This window comes from Centropristis striata, chromosome 4 (assembly GCF_030273125.1).
Source record: "Centropristis striata isolate RG_2023a ecotype Rhode Island chromosome 4, C.striata_1.0, whole genome shotgun sequence".
Classification (NCBI taxonomy): Eukaryota; Metazoa; Chordata; class Actinopteri; order Perciformes; family Serranidae; genus Centropristis; species Centropristis striata.
This window is the reverse complement of record NC_081520.1, coordinates 24,416,308-24,437,488: the sequence shown is the minus strand read 5'-3', so window position 1 is coordinate 24,437,488 and position 21,181 is coordinate 24,416,308. Positions and strand designations below refer to the sequence as shown.

The 21,181-nt window shown below is 40.5% G+C and overlaps 1 protein-coding gene across 1 annotated transcript in view; it reads right to left on the bottom strand.

The window, feature by feature from the left end:
* ankrd13b (ankyrin repeat domain 13B) overlaps positions 1-21,181 on the bottom strand; it is a 57,279-nt gene that overhangs the window by 14,023 nt on the left and 22,075 nt on the right. Inside the window, exons 2-8 of the mRNA XM_059331216.1 lie at positions 16,167-16,302; positions 13,786-13,910; positions 12,670-12,715; positions 12,084-12,227; positions 10,128-10,368; positions 5,218-5,284; positions 1,072-1,153 (exon numbers count right to left, since the gene is read on the bottom strand). Of these exons, the coding sequence (XP_059187199.1) occupies positions 1,072-1,153; positions 5,218-5,284; positions 10,128-10,368; positions 12,084-12,227; positions 12,670-12,715; positions 13,786-13,910; positions 16,167-16,302 (841 nt within the window). The remainder of the gene's footprint in view (positions 1-1,071; positions 1,154-5,217; positions 5,285-10,127; positions 10,369-12,083; positions 12,228-12,669; positions 12,716-13,785; positions 13,911-16,166; positions 16,303-21,181) is intronic.

Here is a 21,181-nt window from a genome sequence, read left to right as displayed (position 1 = left end):
AAAAGCAATGAGAAAAACTTTTGTATCTATAACAGGAAATAATGTGTGTCTACATGTCGTAGTATCCTTGAGCAAGATACTGAACCCCAAATTGCTCCCGCTGCTGCGTTCATCAGTGTGTGAATGAATTCCCAATGGTGGCAGGTGGCACTGTTCAGGGTAGCCTCTGCCACCAGTACGAATGTGTGTGTGAATGGGTGAATGAGCGCAGTCTGTAGTGTAAAGTGCTTTGAATGGTCGCAAAGCGACTAAAAAAGCGATGTATGAGTGCAAAATCCACACAGAACCCTTGTGTTGCGTGGTAAGAATGTTAACCACTACGCCACGACGTCTACCAGCAGTATGAGCCACAAATCCAAAACATGACCAGCTTGTTAGTGTGTTGCTAGTATTTTCAGAGACAACTTGTGCTGTGGTTGTCCGCACTAAACAGAAACTGAAAACCTTTTGCAATGCAAAGGTCCATCAATTAGTGTTAATGATATGATAGTGTCATCAGTGTCGTGGTGTGCTTAATAAGACAAGTGTCCACATTTTGACCTTTGGCCTGCTGAACTGTCTGCAGCTGCTGCCTGATTGAAGATACAGTTTTGTCTCTAAGGGTATGTATAACACTCAAAGTTTTTTTCCACAGTGCTGACAAAATGATTATAAGTCGCACAAGGAAAGGGCAAACGGAGTGAGTCACTCATCCAGGAGTCAGTGTAGCGCTTCCAAGAACACTGCCCTCCTGCATATTAGCAGAGATGCGGATGGGGATCGTGACCTGGGAGAGAGGAGCCCTCGGAGGAGCATGTGATGGTTGATCCTTGCTGACAGCGACAGTCTGGGGAGGGAAGCCTGCTAATCCTGTTTGATTCATCATCTGAACCACAAAACGAGACGGAGCCACTGAGCCAACGTTACAGGCTGTTAGCTGGGGCCTCGGGGTGATCGCATCGAGATCAGGTGAGAGGGATTACTCATCTTGACTTTTTTTTTATTGGACATGGCGCAGAGGGGATGAGGGAGACATTCAGCTGCTGCAGCTGTGATGCTCCTGCACATAACGGACTCCTTGATGGCACACACCTTTTGTCTTGTTCTTGTTCTGGTCTGACAGATGGTCAGTTCTGGTCCTGGTGATCAACTCCACATTGGATGCTGCATACACCTGAAAGAGGATGAGACAATTAGCTAGTATGTATTTTGTTGACATTGGTGGTAGAAGTACATTTTGGGGGGGCATTTTTCCATGCTTTTATTAGAAAGGGGGAGACAGAGGGGAGGACACGCGGCAAAGGGACCTCAGGCCAGATTCAAACCTGGGTCCACCACAGCAAGGACTCAGCCTTAATGGTACGTGCTCTACCAGTGTGAGCCACTGGGACGCCCCTGTAACTAAGTACATTTACTCAAGTACTGTACTTGAATACAGTTTTGAGGTACTTGTACTTTACTTGAGTATTTCCATTGTATGTAACTTTATACTTTTTACTCCACTACATTTAGCTGACAGCTTTACTTACTTTTCAAGTCAAGATTTAACATAAAAAAAACATGGTAGTGAAGTGATTAAAGCAACATTTTTTAAAATTTAACCTCATGTTAATGTTAAGAATATAATGCTTTTACGCTGCATCAATAATAATTATCCAATAATATATATGGATAACTAATAGAATCTGAGTGGGTGCTTTCTGCATAACAAGTTATTTTACTTTTGATACTTTAAGTACATTTTGATGCTGATACTTTTATACTTTTACTTCAGTAAATTTGGAATGCAGGACTTTTCTTGTAGTGGAGTGATTTTACAGTGTGGTATTACTACTTCTACTTAAGTGAGGGATCGGAATACTTCTTCCAACACTGACTACTACTACTAATAATAACTATGACAATTGCATACTCAACCATTTATTTCCCTTTAAATGTGTTTTTGCTTCACTTCTGATCTACTTAAAATCCAAAGCTAGCTTATAGCATTGTTGTTACATTGAAAAAGGACATACTTCATGTTTTTTGACTGTGCATGAAGTAGTTTGAAGTATTTGCCAAACATCCTACACACATGGTGATGTAACTTTGGTCAATTAGACTCTTAGATGACTCTTATTTCCCTGTAAGGCCCCTTATCAACAAACTCATTTATTTAGATTTTGGCAGATGTATGAATGTATAACCAATACTGTCAACACCAATCAAACATATGGAGAAGATGAAAATCTATTCTGTTTTTGGCTCAGTTCACCTGTTAGTTAGCAGGATTATAGAAAAAACTGCTGGCCCAATTTTCATGAAACTCGATGGAAGGGTGTAGCATGGTCCAAGGAAGAACCTATTACATTTCGGCTCAGATCCAAATCACAGGGCGGATACACAGATGAATTTTCACTTACTAACACTGAGGGATAGGGCACTTGTGCTGCATTCCTGTGGTCTGAAAAATGAGTTCTCAATCGACAAAATTCATGTGAAGGCCCCCTGAAATCAGAACAACAGCTTGGAGAGCACAACACACATTTCGTGGCTCACCTAATCCATTTCCCTTGCTCTTCATTGCCACACAAATACTAGAAACACAAGAAGAAAAAAGCCAACACGTGTAGCTTCCAAGTGCCCTTCTAGTATTCAACAGTGGTGAAAGACGTATTCAGACCCCTTACTTGACCCCTTAATTACTCCACTACAAGTAAAAGTCCTGTATTCAAAACATACTGAAGTGAAAGTACAAAAGTATCAGCATCAAAATGTATTTAAAGTTTCAAAAGTAAAAGTACTTGTTATGCAGAATGGACCCACTCAGATCATTTATATATTCTAAATATACTGTAGAATTAGATTATTTGTATTGATGCATTTATGTATGAAGTGTTTTAATTTTAATAATAATAATGATAATAATAACAATAATAATAATAATAATAATAATAATGCATTATATTTAAAGCACCTTTCAAAACACCCAAGGACGCTGTACAACAAAACATAAAATTAAAAACAAAACAAAAACAAAAACAAACAGTGGCAACAAAATAAAACATCAGACAGTATTGAGATGGTGAGTGAATGAATAGGTGGCATATGCTTGTCTGAACAGATGAGGTTTGAGTCTGGATTTGAAAAGTGGCAAAGAGTCAATGGTGCAGAGGCCAGGAGGGAGAGTGAGCGGGCAGGAGTGGAGATGCGGAGGAGGTCTGAGATGTACGGTGGAGCCAGGTTGTGAAGTGCTTTGAAATTGATGTATTTTGAATGTATTTGTTAAGTATTTTGAACTTGATCTGGTGTTTTATTGGATTTCTAAATTAAAAAGACAGTTTGCAGAATCAAACCATTAAATTATAGCCATTTGGATTAAATGTTTAGGAATAATTGGTCAACACTGAGCATTCTTGGAGGATGGGGGTGATGTGGTGAATGGTGGGAGTCAGGGTTATGATGCGTGCGGCAGAGTTCTGGAGGAGCTGCAGTTTCTGGAGGGATTTGTTGGGGAGACTCAAGAGCAGGGAGCTGCAGTAGTCAATCCGGGAGGTAACAAGACTATGGACGAGGATGGCAGTGGTGTGTGGAGTGAGAGAGGGACGGAGACGAGAGATGTTGCGCAGGTGGAAATATACAGACCGGGTTAAGTTTTGTAAAGATAGGGCTCATTTTAACTACTTAATATTTTAGGACTTTTAATTAAAAAAATGTATAATAACTTTTAATTTATCCTGTTTTTTATATTAAATTTGGACCTGATAAAAGTGACTAAAGCTGGCAGCTAAATTTACATTCACATTTACATTTAGTCATTTAGCAGACGCTTTTATCCAAAGCGACTTACAGGAAGAATAAAAACAAACAAACAAGGTATAGTGCAATAAGAGCTATTAGTGCATCAATAAGTGCTAGTGACAATACTTTAAGGAGTAGAATTATCGTGTGGTGCTAGGAGAGAAGATGCTCTCTGAAGAGCTGGGTCTTCAGGAGTTTTCTAAAGGTAGAGAGGGACGCCCCTGCTCTGGTTGGAACTGGTGGTGTGTTCCACCAGCGGGGAACAAGAAATGCAAAGAGCCTGGATTGCCTTGGACCAATGGGGGGCAGAGCCAGGCGCCGTTCATTGGAAAGCTAAATATAGTGGAGTAAAGTACAATAACTGCCTTAAAATGTCGTGAAGTAGAAGCATAGAGTTACATAAAACAGAAATACTCAAGTTGAGTACAAGTTCCTCAAAATTGTACTTAAGTACAGAACTTGAGTAAATCTGCTTAGTTACATTCCACCACTTAAATGAGAAACAGAAATCCTACATCATTTAGAGGACTTCTAAATCATTTCATCATTTTAAACCCATGTTTTAAGAAATTCTCATAAAAGAGGGAAATCATTACTTATAAAGTTAAAGAGAAACTACAGTCTTCAACAATACTGACTGCAACATTTTGTGTTTGTGATTAAAAATGTTATGGGATTTTCAAAATGAAAGAAACTTTTGCTTGTCACTGTACCAAAAAAAAAGTACAAAACTCAAATGGCATATTTTACACCCCTTGCTCTTTGTCTGCTTCATACAGGCCAACAACTTCAGGTTACAGTTCATAGCAAATTGCTGGAAATCCTCACTAGTGATCACAAAAGGAAATGCTGATTAAAAATTGAGCGTGCTGTTGATGCTGAGTTTACACTGGATGATGGGATAGTAGAAGGAAGGAAGGGCGTAAAAAGCATCCAGTAGGAAAGCAGCTCAACAGGATTTGTCTATTTACGTTTTGTTACTCTAAATCAATCATGCAGAAAATAGATGCTTTTCAGGCAGCAGTATTTTACTGTAGAGCCTGTCTGAAGTGCTTTTAAACCACTAGTGACAGATGGTCCTGGGTGTCTGACACTTGTCTCCCATCGATCCCTCCAGGGGGTCGCAAAAAACAAATGGGGTCAAGGTAATGCATGTGTCTGTGCACGAGATATACTTGTTTTTTGTTTGTACTTAATTTTTATGGGCCATCTGGTGTTTTATGTGCTGATAGGTTGAAAATAAAGAATTCAGGTTTCAGAAACGCATCTGTCATTGTTTAAAAATGTAGAAGGTTATGTCCTCCAGAGGGTTTTAAAATATCTTCGGGAGTGATTCTTTCTGGAAATTAAACTCTTCAAGTGGAGTGGACTTTCAGGAAATATCAAACTGAGCTCTGACAGCAGTGGTTTCTCTGGACAGTGTGAGGGATCAGAGAGCTGTCTGAGAGGCAGCTTTACCTTGGCTTCATATCCATTCACCGTCTCTGTCTTCTCACTCCTCCAGCCCAGTATACCCGTCTTGTTCCTGCAACAGAGGTACAGCACATCAGCCTTCGACTTTCACTCAACGCACAGCTGCGATCACAGTTGGTGTAGATTTTTTCCCCCCTCCCAATATCTCCGAGAGAAAATCATAAATACAGATGAAATTTCAAGTCTCAAGGTCTTTCTTCTATAACATGCAGCCTGAAAAACATTGCAGCAATTGTCCTTGTTTGTCGTCTGTGAAGATCAACAGTTTAGTGTGCAATTAGGAAGTCTATCCAGAAGTTAATGAGGCAAATCCCATCTTCATGATCTATTCACACCAACTCCTTTAGGACAATACCACAGAAAGTGAGTTTTCAGGGATTTCAGGTTTGGGGTGATTTTCTATCATCTAATATCACTAAAAAACATCCTGTAGCCATCCTGTGGCACAAAAGACTTTCATGATGCCCTTGCAATAAAGTATATCATATCTCGATATGTCCCTATACCTCAATGGCCCTGTCTGAATGATGGCATAAACACACACCTGTAAAACTAATTACATTCCCACCAATCTTGCCTATAATTGTGTATTATTGTGCTAATTAAGTGGCAACACATACTGAAAAGTGAAGCCAATGTGAAAAATGCCTTTAACCTACATTCCATGTTATGGCTAGCAGGGGAAGGTTTGACTGGTTGCGAAAAGAATTCCAACTGTATAGAAGTATATTAGAAAATAAGCCTTCTTTGCAATTGATTTATTATCTCAGTAAACATTTTCCTAATGATTTTGTGGACTCCATTGCTAGTTTCAAGTCTTCAGTGCAGCACAATGTTCATCTTGTTGAGAAAAATGGAAGAAAAAGCCCTGCATGCTTTACGCCGTGATTACCTTATGATTGACAAGATGCTAACAAGAACCGTAGCAAAGCATATCCTTTGAGCGGTCTACATTTAGGTAGTCATGAACTTGTTTTCAGGGCTTGTCTTTGCTAATGGTACTGTGTAATCTACGCCATCTTCACCCTTTTTCCTCAAAAATACCGAAATGGTGATGGCCAAACTTGAGCCTTCAAAATGGGTATCAACAAAATAGTGGGTAACGTCCAGGCGGTACCTTCTGGTCTGAGCAGTGAAGCAAACCCAGAAGTGCCTTAAGCCTGCAATCTTTCAAAAAATCCAACAGGGGTCACCAACAGTGGTTGCAAAAGAACTCCAGCCCTATCTATCTCAATACAAAATGAGACTACTTGAGACTCACTTGATCTATTAAGAAAAAACTATCAGAAAAAAAAATCTTGTGGCAAGATCATGGTCTCAATCGCTAGTTTCAAGTCTTCTCCAATACAATATGATGCTAACGGTTTAAATAATTATCCTATTTAGAAGAAAATAGATGATAAAGAATCATATGATTTGGGGCGTGGCTACCTTATGATTAACAGGTTGCTAACATAGAGCCGTCATCAGAAGAGAATCGAAGCAAAACAATGCTTTTCTGCGGCCCTGTGTAAATCTAAACAGTCATGAACCTGTTTGTCGTTGTCCGTGTTTTCGCCTCAGAACTGTGACCCTTGGCCTTATTCTCCAACTATCACCGTCAGAAAAAGTTATGTCCCTGTCTGAAGTTATATCCTAGCTCACTTACTGGGCGTTCAGTGAGCTGTGTACCTTTTTAACTCAGCCCTAAAACAGCAAAACTGCAGTGCTGTAGTTTTCTTGCATGGCTGCGTAAAGACGTATCACCTCCAGAGGTGGATGTCCTGTTGGTGTTACTTGACAAAGTGGTTCGCTCTAAAGCATCATAAATAGATTATTGGCATGTAGACAGGAGTGCTGAGCAGGGAAAATGCACAAAGGTGACACTGAGGTACAAGTCTGACAGGGAGATGATTACCCCCCCTCCAACCGCAACCACTCCCTGCTCACTTTTCTCTTCCATTCCCCCTTCTGTCGTCCTGCTTTTTATCTAACATTCACTAACTAACTGTCCCAGCATCTCTTTCCATGATTCACCTATCTATCACTGTGTCTCTCTGCAGTCTATTTTTCTCTCCTTTTCTCCTTCTGCCTCCAAAACCATCAACTCTCCCTATTTTGGCATCCGTATTGTATTTTTGTCCCCCAAGGTCTTGTGTCCCATTCATCTTTTTCTCCCTGTTTCTCTGTGCATGTCTTTTATATTTCCCCTCATTTTTCATTGTCGCATCCCCTTTTCTCCCCCTCATCAATTTCCCCCTCTTTTCTTCCATCCACTTTCTTTTATCCCTCCTTTCATTCTCTCTTTACCCCTTTTATATCCCTCCCTGTCCAAAACTTTCCTTGCTCTGTCATGCCTCCCTCTGTCTCTCTGTCACATCAGTCTTATCTCACCACCTGACCAGAATAGATGAGTTTTGTCCTCTATGCCCTGATTGGCCCACCTCTGCCTCCTCTCTCTCCTCCTTTATGCTTCTTTTCCCTGCATCGATGTCACTTTATGTGAGACTGAGCCATAAAACTGTACCGTTAGCATAATAAAAAGCTCCTAAATTAACTCCACACAAGCCACCTGCTCATCCAATTTTCTCCTTCCCCTCTCCTCCATTCTTCTCATAGTCAGCTTATGTCTTGTCTGCCTCTTCCATGTCTTTCCGTTCTGCTATCTGCCTCTCTGTGTCTCTGTGTTCACCAGTGCATTTTACTTGCAGTAGAGAGTTGAGCTTTTTTGAAGTATTCTGAGCCTGATTCACACAGCCTGAATTTGTGCCTCACTACCTCCACATCACGCTAACTCCTGACACATTTTCTTTTTTTTAAGTGGCCATTTTAGCCCCTTAATGACACAAAATATCAAGGCTGGAGTATTTTTAGATAGATTAGACTTAAAGCGAGCCAATGTAACTTTTGCTGAACAGTGGTTAATGTAAAGGATGATTTAGCTTGGTTTTATTTGTTTATTTTTTAGGAACTGTGCTATTCTCTTGGTTTAGAAGAATAGTTTTCATCAGAATAACAGTGGCACATGTAGGGAAGCATTAAAGCAGAAAACTGACTTCCTAAAGTAAGTTACACAGCTAAGGCTAGAAATAATATCTGGTAAAGACATTAGAGATAATCTCCATCTATATGTGTGGTGTAAACAGGAAGCAGACTTACTACTCTGCGGTTGAAAATACAGAAAATACTAGTAGACGACTAGAGGAGTAACAGCAATAGTCAAAAGTTAGACCAGAGATTTCTGTGCTTGGGCTGTCAATGACGTGAACTGTTACTAAACGTATATTTATAGGTAGTAAAGAAAAGGTGGAAAAAACATAGATTGGGAGTCAAAGCAAATACAGCGACCAAACGAAATTACGTATTTCTGAACCCATATGTAGCATCCCCATTGGGTCTATTGAGAATTCTCCTATGGGATTTTTGCATTGGATTTTGGATCATGGCAGAAAATGAGCACTGTGGCAAACACACGTTTCCGATGCTTACATGTTTTATTCAGCAGGATAATTATCACAAATGAACACCAGTTTTATGATGTTTAAAGCGTTAATGAAGACTGACAACAGTCTGTGTTAATCACAGACATTATTTCAGACTTCTAACCAAAAACCCCATTCAAAATCCTTATTGAGTTTTAGAGGTTATGACCTTGTGTCGCTGAAATGCTAACTTACTTCCGGGTTTAAGGACTCATTCCTGAGGGGCCCTATTAGAGTGGTACTGGGAGCATTATAGGCTGCTACCTATTGGGCTTATTGTGCACTGCACCATAAATTATGTTTCTTTTTTTGAAAACTGCCGTCACAGCATTTTCTCTTGTGTCTATGCAGTTGCATCTGCAACGAGTATGTCACAAAATTACAATTTATTGAGCCCATCCCTCCTCAGCGGTACAATGGGATTTATTCTTGACAGATAAAGTGTATATCTTCTCAAAACTAAATCAATCCCTTCCAAACGTATCACAATGACATGAAACCACAATTAACAGAGGATTGTGTCTTAAAACAAATTATTCCAACTTTATGGGTGACTGTGTATATACTAGTAAAATCAGCGAGGGGGTTTAATATCACTTTTGAATTTAACTTTACATTTATACCAGGATGATTTTACTTTCAAAAGCTACTTATGATTTTAGAGCAGTATTATTTAAAAATAACTGAGTAGTTTTTATTGCACTTTCATTGCAGAAACATTTTCCCTCTGCTCTGTTGCAGATTAGTAATATGTGGTGTTTCATAAACTCTTTTGTTGTCTCCACTTCCCCCAGCATTGCTGCACTTCTCTTAGTGTTTTCCTACATTTTGTGAAATGCATTTTGACAGCCACCAGAGAACGTGCCTGAACTTGTTCCACTCAGCTGTGGGTTGCAGCGTAGGAGACAGTGAACAGTGAAAGAGTGACAGAAATTCAACAACAAAAGAGTGATTTTCTCCACTCAGGAGAAAAAAAAGCCAGCACTCAGAGCAGAAAATATCCTCAGGCTGAATAACATTGTGTTGCGTTGAGGCTACTGTTGGTGGAGAAAATTTGATGATTATTGTGCCTGTGCTATGGAAGATTTCTTCCTGTATGACTGCTGAATGTGGTTGCAAAATGGTGAGATGAGGAACAGAGAGCTGTCGGATCCTGAGGGGTGTTATACAAAATCCTACGGTCTATTCTTGATGTTTTAAATTTTCTCCTGGATTTTCTGTTATAGCTGCATCACAAATCTAAATGTCACATCATCTATCTTTGCTCTATTATTCACAAAAATGAGAAAAATGGAATGTAGAGTATATCAAGCAACTTATATATTTTATAGGTGGGATATTGTTTTAAGATTAGAAGATTTGATTTCTGCACCACTAGACTGTAACTTAACAGTCTTGTATTCATATTCTGAGTGGCATAATAATGTGTCTGACCTCTCGAAGGCTATGTTGCGGGTGTCCAGCTGAGTGGTAACCACAGGAGCAGACAGCCTGCCTGCAACCTGCTCATCACTGGGCTGCACCGTGCCCAGAAGGTTCAAACCGGCGGCATTGCTGCTGCAGGCGGCGCCGTTCCCCCGGCCAGGTGAGAGCGCCGTGAGAGACGACACGCACAAGGTCTCGCAGAACACCACCTGCCTGTCATGGTCGACCTCCATCACCTCTGCGCTGGAATCTGACAGGCAAGGGAGGGATGAGGGCAAGAGAGCGGCAAATAAGAAAGTGGGAAATGTTACAATATAAACTGCCAAATGAGGCTGTGGAACAAACATACAAATGTACATGTAAGGAAATAGGTAAGGGGTAGGGATGGGAATAATTAGTCAATCAATTAATGGTCGTTAATAATTTCTTCGATCACGCAGAATTTTTAATCGATCTGTTTCTTTTTTTTATTTTATCTCTGACTGGGTATCAGTATCACTGAACTGAAACAAGGCCGAGCGTTCAGTTCTGTGGCCGTACACCAGTAAGCCAGTGAACTGAGAATTAAGTTGGATGAAGCCAGTATGCAAACAGAAAGTTGCAATAACAATTATAAAAACACACAGAAATACAACAGTATTCATTTGAGCAAAACTATCTTACTGTGTCAAACCTTGCTAGCATGAATTACTTAGTTTAATTTGATCCAAAACTCTCACTCTCACTACACTGATCTACAGGAATCCTTTCAAAATAAAAAGCAACCGTTACAAAAACAGGCTTTTGCATAGTCCTGTATATATATATTCTTTTTATTCTGCCCATGTATGCATATTTTTATATGTATATATATATATATATATATATATATATATATATATATACTGGAGTATGTATTAATTGATTGTTAACATTAAAGATGCTGGAGTTGGCAGGTTTCTTCCAAATGCCCATTCCTAATCAAGAGAGATGATGATTGAAGTCAAGAGATTAAAGAAGCTGCAGACAGACGGAGAAAAGAAGGTTGAGGCAAGCAAATCCAGTGAAAAGGTCAGGAGAGGAATATTTTTAAAGTTGTGGGAGGAAGAAAGAAAAAATAAAAGAAGACCTGGATGATATAATGCAGAGAGAAGCCACAGAAGAATTGTCGAAACAGCTGTGCACTGAGGCTACAAAGAAGCAGGAGAGAGAGGATCAGCCTGGAAAGGTGTGGCCACCTGCACTAGAATATTTGCTCTAACTCACATTCATTTCAAATGAAGTCTGTGGTACTGATACAGGAATGTGTTTCTAACTGTTCAGCTTTGTTCCACTTAGACCAGTTGCTTTATGTGGCAAGCCTGTCAGGAGTATACTACTGCATAACCATGATCACAATCTTTCTGCTCAATAATTCTTCACTGAGTACATTAGACCATTCATTCATTGGACTGAATGCAATGGTGTCATATTCACTTTGTGCATGCATCAGTATTGTGGTTGTCTGTGTCATAAAAGTGCTTTTAAATTCACTTTAAAGCAATATTTTTATGATACACTTTTCAGATCTTGGCTATATATTTTAACCGGATGAAAGGTTTTAGTCATCTGATGTCTGGATCTTATGTTATCAAAGAAACAAGCTGAGCAAACGTTTGCGACAGCTCAGCTTGCAGTCCCCGCGTGATTTCCTGTGTTGCCGAACAGCATTGGAGAAACACAGATTTTTTATGTAAAACTGCTTTATGCAGTGTTTTTACAGAATACAATCACCAGATCTGTTTTGGGAGAAGGAGGAGACATCTGCAGAGAATTCAGCTCCTGTTGAAAACCTCCTGGACAATGAACACTGCTGGAATTGAGGGATTGAGATAACATTCGCTACAGGAAATTACATATTGTGCATTTAGTCTAGTAGGAGGGCTTTATAAATAAATCCTAATACTGCATACACACATACAGTCAGTCTAGAGTTTGACCTCTGACCTTGTCCCCTGAAAATAAAGCTCCGGTTTCCTCTCTGCCACGTCATCTGTTCAAAGCCCATCAGGGTGGTGTCAACACGGAGACACTGACCACTCTTCCAGACTCTGTAGGTGTCGCTGGGGCAGATACGGGACACCAGCGGCACTGAGGACAAACACAGACACACTTGAATCAAACTGAAATTTCTTATAGATATGTACATAATTTATTCTCTTTCTTTTAATTTTAACCATGTTGACAGTCCTTGTGCTTGGACACAAAAATGTCAGTAGTTTTATGTAACAATTTATGCACAAAAACAAACAATTAGCCACAACTCCTCTATAGAGGCTAATACTGAAATAACAACCAGTTGTGGTTTTGTAAAGCACTTGCCATTAAAAAAAAAAAAAGCACAAGCTGTTTAACTCTAAAACCAAAGCCATGCATACAATCTGCTTTGCAGGAAATGTGTGAGCATCAGTGTCCAGTTCAACAGGAAGAAACAAGCCTCTTCAGACCCAGAGGGAGATGATAACATGATTAGTTCTGACTGGTTGAGACTGGACTGCTTTACTGTCTGGAATGAAACAGAGACTGGACTCACCCCAACTGGTGAACTCCCATTTCATCTCCACGTAGAAGTCCTGGGCCTGGACAAAAAAGAGGCAGAGAGAAAAAGGTCAGATGGAAGACAAATGAGGAAGCAGTGGGCACTGAAAAAGAGGAAGAAAGAGAGGGAGTTGGGTAGATAGAGAGTGACAAATTTAAAAATAGATAGACAGAGAAGTGAAGGGAAAAGAATTGCAGTGATGCTGCTTCATTGTCTGTTCCAAAGATTTTGGGACTGGCACAGAGAAGTGGTCTAGTGTGTGTGTGTGTGTGTGTGTGTGGGTTAATAATAGAAGTGATGGATGGAGAGATGGATGGGGAGAACGATGTGGATGGGAGCAGCAGCAGCAGATGAAGAACGGTGTGCAATGTTTGCAAAGGCATGTCCGCTTGAGTGCAAGTACTCATTGTCAAAGTGTGAGGGTGTTGTGTCTACCATGTGAGTGTGTGTGTGTGTGTGTGTGTGTGTGTGTAGGGGAGCCAGCTGGAGCAGATACACAGGAAGACAGACTGTGTGAAGGCAGTTCCCTGCATCTCTGCCACTGTTCTTTGCAGCTCTGCTGCTGCAGCAGCTTCAACACGATCTGCTGCACCTCAACGCTTTCCAGTTAGGATTATAACCATCGACCTTCAGGCTCTCCAGTCTCGGTTTGTCTGAACCCTGCTATTGTGCCTTTAAGGGCGGCGCTCTTTACCCACTTAGGGGAAAGCGATGACTCAAATTACCCAGAGACAGGAGGTTTTGCAACATAGACACATATCATTTCCCTTGTTGGGTAGTAAACAAAGTTATTAATACCTTCAAACAAAACCGAAAAAAAAGAATATTTTATCCAAAACAAAGATGTAAATATGAAAAAGATTAATCTACATTTCAAATAAATGCATATCTCCTCACAAACCCCCTGATGTGCCTTTGTAGTTAGTGTATGTTTTGTTTCATGCATGTCATTTTTTATGCCCATGCGTACACACACACACACACACACACACCTGCATCGATACTTGTTTGTGTCGATGCAGGTGTGTTTGTGTTCTCATGGGAGCATCTTTTTCCATGTGTGCATCAAAATATATGTGTGTGTGAGACTGTGTTTGTGTGAAATCCCACTTGGCGCAGTCGCTCCAGCAGGACGGGGATGCCCGCCAGTCTCTTGGCAGTCCTCTGGTAGTCACGGTAACGAAGCACTAGACGCACCAGCTCCGGATCTCTTGTGCTCACCGCCTCCTGAAGAACTGAAAAAAGAGAGCGAGACGGAGAGTAAAACAGAGCCAATCACTCAGATCTCATCTAAAATTTATGTACATGAGCAATTTAAAGGGGGGCAGCGAGAATTGCCGAAACTAAAGTAGGCCAAAGGAAAAACTGGTACGAACAATTACTGCAGCTCGCCCGTCATTCATCAGACCACCACTTTGCTGCTAATCTTACTGGCTGTTTTACACTCAAACAATTATACATAATAAATATATACTGTAACAGTTTGTTTTTTGTGGCTAAAGACTAACACACACAGTTAAAAAACAATCTACTGCACAGGTTATATCACCTTGTGGCAGCTTTTGGCAGTAACAGTAATCAGATTAGGAGAAATAGAAGATTTCACTTTCTCTCTTAATTCATCAGCATCAAGACAAAAAAGACAGGAATGACAGCAAATATAAAAACCTAAGGATGAAGGTGGGAAATTGGACTATAAAGGGTATTAAATCAGCCAATATAATTTCAAGGTTAAAATATGAATTGATTTCATGCTCCATTAGTTGCCAGACCTCAGCTCTACATACGCACAGTGCCAGCTGATAAGAGGTGTCTGGCAGAAGCTGCCGTTGTTCTACGAAAGAGGTGGTGAAGAAAAGCATCATGACTGGTTTGTATTTTCTAAAACAATCTAGAGGGCAAACTCGTCTGTGCCAGTGTACAATAGAACCAAAGGTATATGCTGTAGTGCACCCTTTTGCATATACAGTGTATGATATATCATACATTATAGATTATCATAGTGCCTTTATTGTGACCAAGGGGGCCACAACCAAAACTGCAACATTTCCAGCCCATTTGTGAGTTTTACACTGGGATACTGCAGGCGACAGGCTGTGCTTTGTTAAACCCTTCTGGTCTGCACAAATGCATGAATTGTCTTTATAAGTGGAACATTTTCTGGACATATTCTTTGGACAATAAAATAAATCACATCACAGAGTGGTCCAAGTGGTCCCTGTTTCACTTCAAGAGGAAGTCCTCATGATCAGAATAGTGATGTGTAAGTCGTGAACAGTGATAGCTGGTTCTTTAATTCTTTCTTTTTTTCTGTAAATTAACACAAGACGGACAAATGTGCTACTGAATGAAGAGCCGTTGGGAGCAAAAAGAGAGACGGCAGAACTAAATGATGTGACTCACTAGAAAGAGCCAAAATTCCCTGCACCAGATCAGACTGACGCCACAAATTTGTTGGTATATAAAGTGCTACAATTTGCATTTTAACACTGACAAACGTACATTTGCAGAAGCATCGACCAAAGATGCACATACATCCACGCATTCATGCATTGGCAGGCACACAACCTCACAAACTGGTCTCAATGGCAACTTTCATCTTCCTGTATTGGAAACAGTGCCCGCCAAAGGGTGGGGACATTTTTGTGCAGCTACCAAACGACTGACAACAGACCAACAGAATGAGCTTTAAATCTGCTGGTAGCAGCTAATAATAAATGGCAAGACTCTACAATACCTTCATACATATATAATAATATATGATTAACAGGTAGCTCCTGATTTATCCCTGGGTATCTATAGTAACTATTACATTTTTTTTACAAGTTTAGAATTTAAAAAAATGAATTTGTTTTGAATAAATCATTTCCAAATGTAAGTATATATATCTAGTCCAGTAATGCCTAAAATAATGACCAGATTCTGGGCCATATTGTGTGAAATTGCTTGTCTTTCTGAATCAGAATCAGAATCAGAATGGCCAAATATGTAAGCGGTAAGGAATTTGTCTCAACATTATACAATGCTCTCAGGGGTTCATGAATAGAAAAAAGACAAACAGAATGAACTGAGCAATAAAATAAAGAAAAAGTGCACAAATTAATACAGTGTGGCGCATTAAGGATGGCATCTTTCTACTTGTGCAATGTGTTTATTTTTAATGATAAAAACTGAAAAGTAAAACTCCATTACATGTTTTTCCTAATAATTCATGGGAAATGTTGTAATACATTTTAACCACTGGTGTGAGTTAGAAACAACAAATTGTCTCCACTGTGGTCTCATTATGTACTATAATTATACTGCAGTGTCATAATGACTTTTAAAATAAAATATTATTGTTTAAAATGCTGCATGTATTGAATTTGTCTTGGAACACACTGCCTCAACACACCACCTGGAAAATGCATTATATATACTGCATCTTGCTATACTCCACACACACACACACACACACACACACACACACACACACACACACACACACTCACCGGTCCATCCATTGCGGTTCTCCTTGCTAACGTCAGCTCCGTGCTGCAGCAGGACCCTGGCACAGTCCAGGTGGCCCAACGTGACAGCCAGGTGCAGAGGAGTCCGACCGCGGGGGTCCAGAGACTCTAAATCAGTCTGGAGGAGCAAGAATAAAAAAAGAGGAGGAAGAGAAAGCAGAGAAAGAGAGAGGGGAGAGTGTGAGTGGGGGAGTGAGCATAAAGGTAAGAGGTGCAGACAGAGAGAAATGAAGTAGGAGTAGAGGAAATTGAGGTTAATTGTGTATCATTGTAGTTCTTTTCTATCTCAGGCAGAGGAGGGAGGGAGACACAGAAAACATAATAGAGACACCAAATGACAACAGTGAGATGGAAAGAGAGACAGTGACAGGTGCTAATTGATCTGTCACCACTCCAACATGGCTGGGTGCTACACTGCTATATCCCACTTATTTCCTGGGCTGGTTGCAATGGATTTAGTTAAACACAGATAGGACTATCAGCGCCACACCCAGAGTTTTAAAGCAGCAGCTGTGTGTCTGTTGTAAAGGATTCAGAGGAGGTTGTCAGTTTGAATCCATGGCAGGGAAACGAGAGCAGGTACAGTAAATAAGGAGCACAGAGCGCCACTCCCTCGAGGTAAGAATGTTACTTACAGCCCAAAATAGATATTTTTTCTTCTTCTGTACATTTGTAACTGTCTGACAACAACACTGATGAACAAAGAGCATAATTAATGCTTAAGGCGTCACTTCAGCTCTCAGCTCTACTCTGTATTTAGAAGCATGTCAACAAGAACTCATTTGTCAGCCGTATAACATTAGTGTTAATCTGCCACATCAATCACACCAATGCTCTGATATACTGAGTTTAAAAGAATCATTGCAAGGGGGCTTTAAAACCATCCCAGACATATAAAAAGACATTTGATAGACAGTTATAGTTAATATTAGATGCTCAGAATACTAACTTATTGATGACGCTGGCTTTTGGTGCATCTTTGAACCAAAGAAATCAAATAAAGAAAAGAGGGTTATTGGGCTGTGCAAGCTCAAAATAAAAAAAAATAAAAAAAAAAACAAAAAAAAACGTGTATGTCTAATTTCGAGCCCTGAAAAACAACAATTCGCTTCCTTGCTGAGTGTTAGATGAGAAGATGTTTGCAACAGGCATTTAGAAACCTGTGGTTGTATATAGGTATGGGTGTTTGGAGGAAACCAGCCAACTCGAGCATGATCAATTAATAGATTAATTGCTCTGTTTTTATAAATTCTCCAGTATGTATCATGCATACATGGGCAAAATAAAAGATATATATATACAGTACTATGCAAAAGCCTTTTTATGGACGCTTTTATTTTGAAAGGGCGAAAAGAGACTTCCTGTCAATCGTAATACTAACCCAAGTGAGATTATACTGTAAAGATAACGTCAAGGAGTTTAATTTTTTTATTTTTTTGCCCCCGAAGAGGCATGAGGTTAGTTTTCACAGTAATCTTGCATATTTAGGTGTATTTTGTGTTTAAATAAGTTTTGGATTAAATTAAACTCAGTAATTCATGCTAGCAAGGTTTGATACAGTAAGCTAGTTTTGCTCAAATCAATACTTTTCTGTGTGTTTTATAATTGTTATTGCAACTTTCAGTTTGCAAACTGAAGCTTTTATCCAACTTAATTCTCAGCTCATACCATACCTCAGCAAAACCATAATACCTATCATTGATCCAACTTCACTTTGAGCGTCCTGAGTTCTTCCTGAACGTCTGCATATGTTGGGTTTTTTTTAAAGAAAAATGAAAAAATAGCTTTGTTAGAGCGATCTAAAAAAATCCTCTCTGAGAGTGAGGTATCCAAACTGTTGACATGTAGCCGTCCTACTACATGCTCGTTGGACCCTATACCAACAAACCTTCTTCAGTCCATTAGCCCAACCATCACGCCAGCTATCACACATGTGATTTCACATATGTGATTAACGCCTCACTGTCCTCCGGCACTTTTCCCACTGCATTCAAAGCAGCTCGGGTAACACCTCTTCTCAAGAAACCCTCTCTCAACCCTGCTGAAGTCGAGAACTATCGTCCTGTCTCACTTCTTCCATTCTTATCCAAAACTATTGAACGGGTCGCTAAGCAACTTTCAGAATTCCTCCTACAGAACAATCATCTTGATCCAAATCAATCTGGTTTCAAAAGCGGTCACTCAACTGAAACTGCTCTGTTGTATGTGACAGAAGCCTTAACCCATTGAAGCCTGGAAAGCGGATACATCGTTTTGTAGTATTTGTATAAGCTCTCAAATACTTTTTGAATTTCATTTCTATCTGCTACAGAGGCTGAAAAATCTATTATTTAGTAGAAGCGTTGACACTTCTGTTGAATTTCCAGAAAAACTTCAGGTTTTAGGGGCTTAGTTTAAAATCCCCCAGAGGTTTTACAGGCGTTTTAGGCCTCAATGGGTTAAAAGAAGCAAGAACAGCAGCAAAGTCCTCACTTCTCATTCTGCTTGACTTGTCAGCTGCATTTGACACAGTTAACCATCACATCCTCCTCTCTACTCTCTCTAAAATGGGCATCTCTGGCTTGGCTCTGTCCTGGTTCGATTCCTACCTCAAAGGACGCTCATTCAGTGTATCCTGGCGTGGACAGTTGTCTAATTTGCATTGCCTCTCCACAGGGGTTCCCCAGGGCTCAGTGCTGGGACCCCTGCTATTCGTTATCTACACCACCTCTCTGGGTCAGGTTATCCGCTCACATGGCTTTTCCTATCACTGCTATGCAGATGACACTCAGCTCTATCTGTCATTTCCTCCTGATGACCCATTGGTCTCTGCACGGGTCTCTGACTGCCTCTCTGACATAGCCACTTGGATGAAGGCACATCACCTCCAGCTGAACCTTTCAAAAACTGAACTGCTGGTCCTCCTTGCTAAACCTACAATAAAGCACAACATCAACATCAAAACTGACTCCCTGTGTCTTGCCCCCACCAGGGTGGTGTGAAACTTGTGTGTGATGATTGATGACCAACTCACCTTTTCCAGTCATGTCGCCTCAGTTACCCGGTCATGCCGCTTTGCACTTTACAACATCAGAAAAATCAGACCTTACTTAACTCAACATGCCACTCAACTCTTGGCACAAGCTGTTGTCATCTCAAAACTTGACTACTGTAACGCCCTCCTGACAGGCCTGCCAGCCTCCACAATAAAACCGCTTCAGATGATCCAGAACGCGGCGGCGCGCCTGGTCTACAACCAGCCAAAAAGGTCACATGTCACACCGCTGCTCATCAAGCTCCACTGGCTACCTGTTGCAGCCCGCATCAAATTCAAATCTCTAATGCTGGCCTACAAAGTTGTCTCTGGTACTGCTCCTCTGGTAAATGTATTGGTTCCAGGTGACAAGAAATTGTGCAAGTATGTGTCTGTGTGAATTTAAATAATTGAACTTTAACAAAAGGTTACCATGCCGCTTTGTTGCGAAAGCCCAGTGGTTTTAGAAATGGAGGATAAACTTGTTGTTGCCATCTGTGGGCATCAGGAGCTCTACAATTGATCGTCAGTACAGAGAAAGAATGTTCAGGGTGATGGCAAAAATAAATGTTGCTAAGAATGGTATCTATGGAGCCCCTCTTCCAACATAATTTTTTTGTAAATTTGACTCTTTTTGGTGTTATATTTTTACTCCAAAAAGAGTCAAATTTACACTAACTCAGTGTAAAGGTACCAACACTCGAAAAAGTGTTAAATTAAAGGAACACTCCACCGTTTTTTCATATTAAAACATGTTATTCGGTCAAGTAAGACGAGTTGATACAGACCTCTTGCGTCTCAATGCGTGCACTCAATCGCCCTGGCGCGCGGCGCCACTTGGCTAGCACTTAGCTTAGCCCAGTTCATTCATTCGGATCCAAACAGATGGACAGTTAGAAGCAACCAAACTCCTCCACGTTTTCCCTGTTTAAATACAGCTACACGAGTAGTTAAACAACCAAGTATGGCGACACAAAATAAAACGTGGCGCTTTTCTAAGCGGATAAAAAGGATAACTATAAAGTATGGCGGAATAGCACTTGGGAGCACTTCGACTCGGCGCAGTAATATCATCACTCCTGAAAAATCTTCTCCCCCTCCCTCTCCCTCTCCCTCTCACTTCCGTCAACAGAACCAACATGAGCTGCACCAGGAGTAGTAGTTCGAGCAGAGCTGATGAAGTATCAGGTTGTAGGAAGATATTTGTGAACAATCATGGTTATAACGTGCATCGTAAAGGGTTGCGATAACAAGCAGAAGGTATATAGTGCCGTTGTCGTGCCAAAAAGTGATTGCCTGCCAGAATCTGATTTCTGGCCGCGGGAGCGCGCACGGCAGCCCGTTGAGCGGTCAGATCTTTACATTATGAAGTTCATGAATGAGATCAAGTCATATTTAGGCAGAAATAACCTTTGAGTAACTGTATCTGGCCTTCAATCAATTTTTGGCAGGTGAAAATGCCTATTTTGTGTTGTAATGGTGCTTTAAAGGGATTCCAAGCTGTCCTGTGAGCTCTAGTGTTTACATTATGAAGCTCATGAATGAGATCAAGTCATATTTAGGCAGAAATAACCTCTCAGTAACTATACTATGCCTTCAATCAGTTTTTGCGAGGTGAAAACTGAAATAGACGTGTCTATCACGTAGTTGCCATGTCTGATTTCGCTACAAACTATACACTTCTTTTGGCCACAGTTGTAATAATTACGCAACAACAAACGTTAAACTTTCGACACCACATGCCTTTGCTATAATTAATAATACAGTTGTGTGTATCTGCATATTAAGACCGTTTAATCCAGAGAAAAGCAGACGTGTTTACGCTACCGCTCAACGGGCTGCCGTGTGCGCTCCCGCGGCCAGAAATCAGATTCTGGCAGGCTATCACTTTTTGGCACGACACCGTCATGTTTCACAGAATTCCAACTCACCACAAACGGCGGAAAGCTTGGTTAGCTGCTTTGGACATGGATCCAACAACATC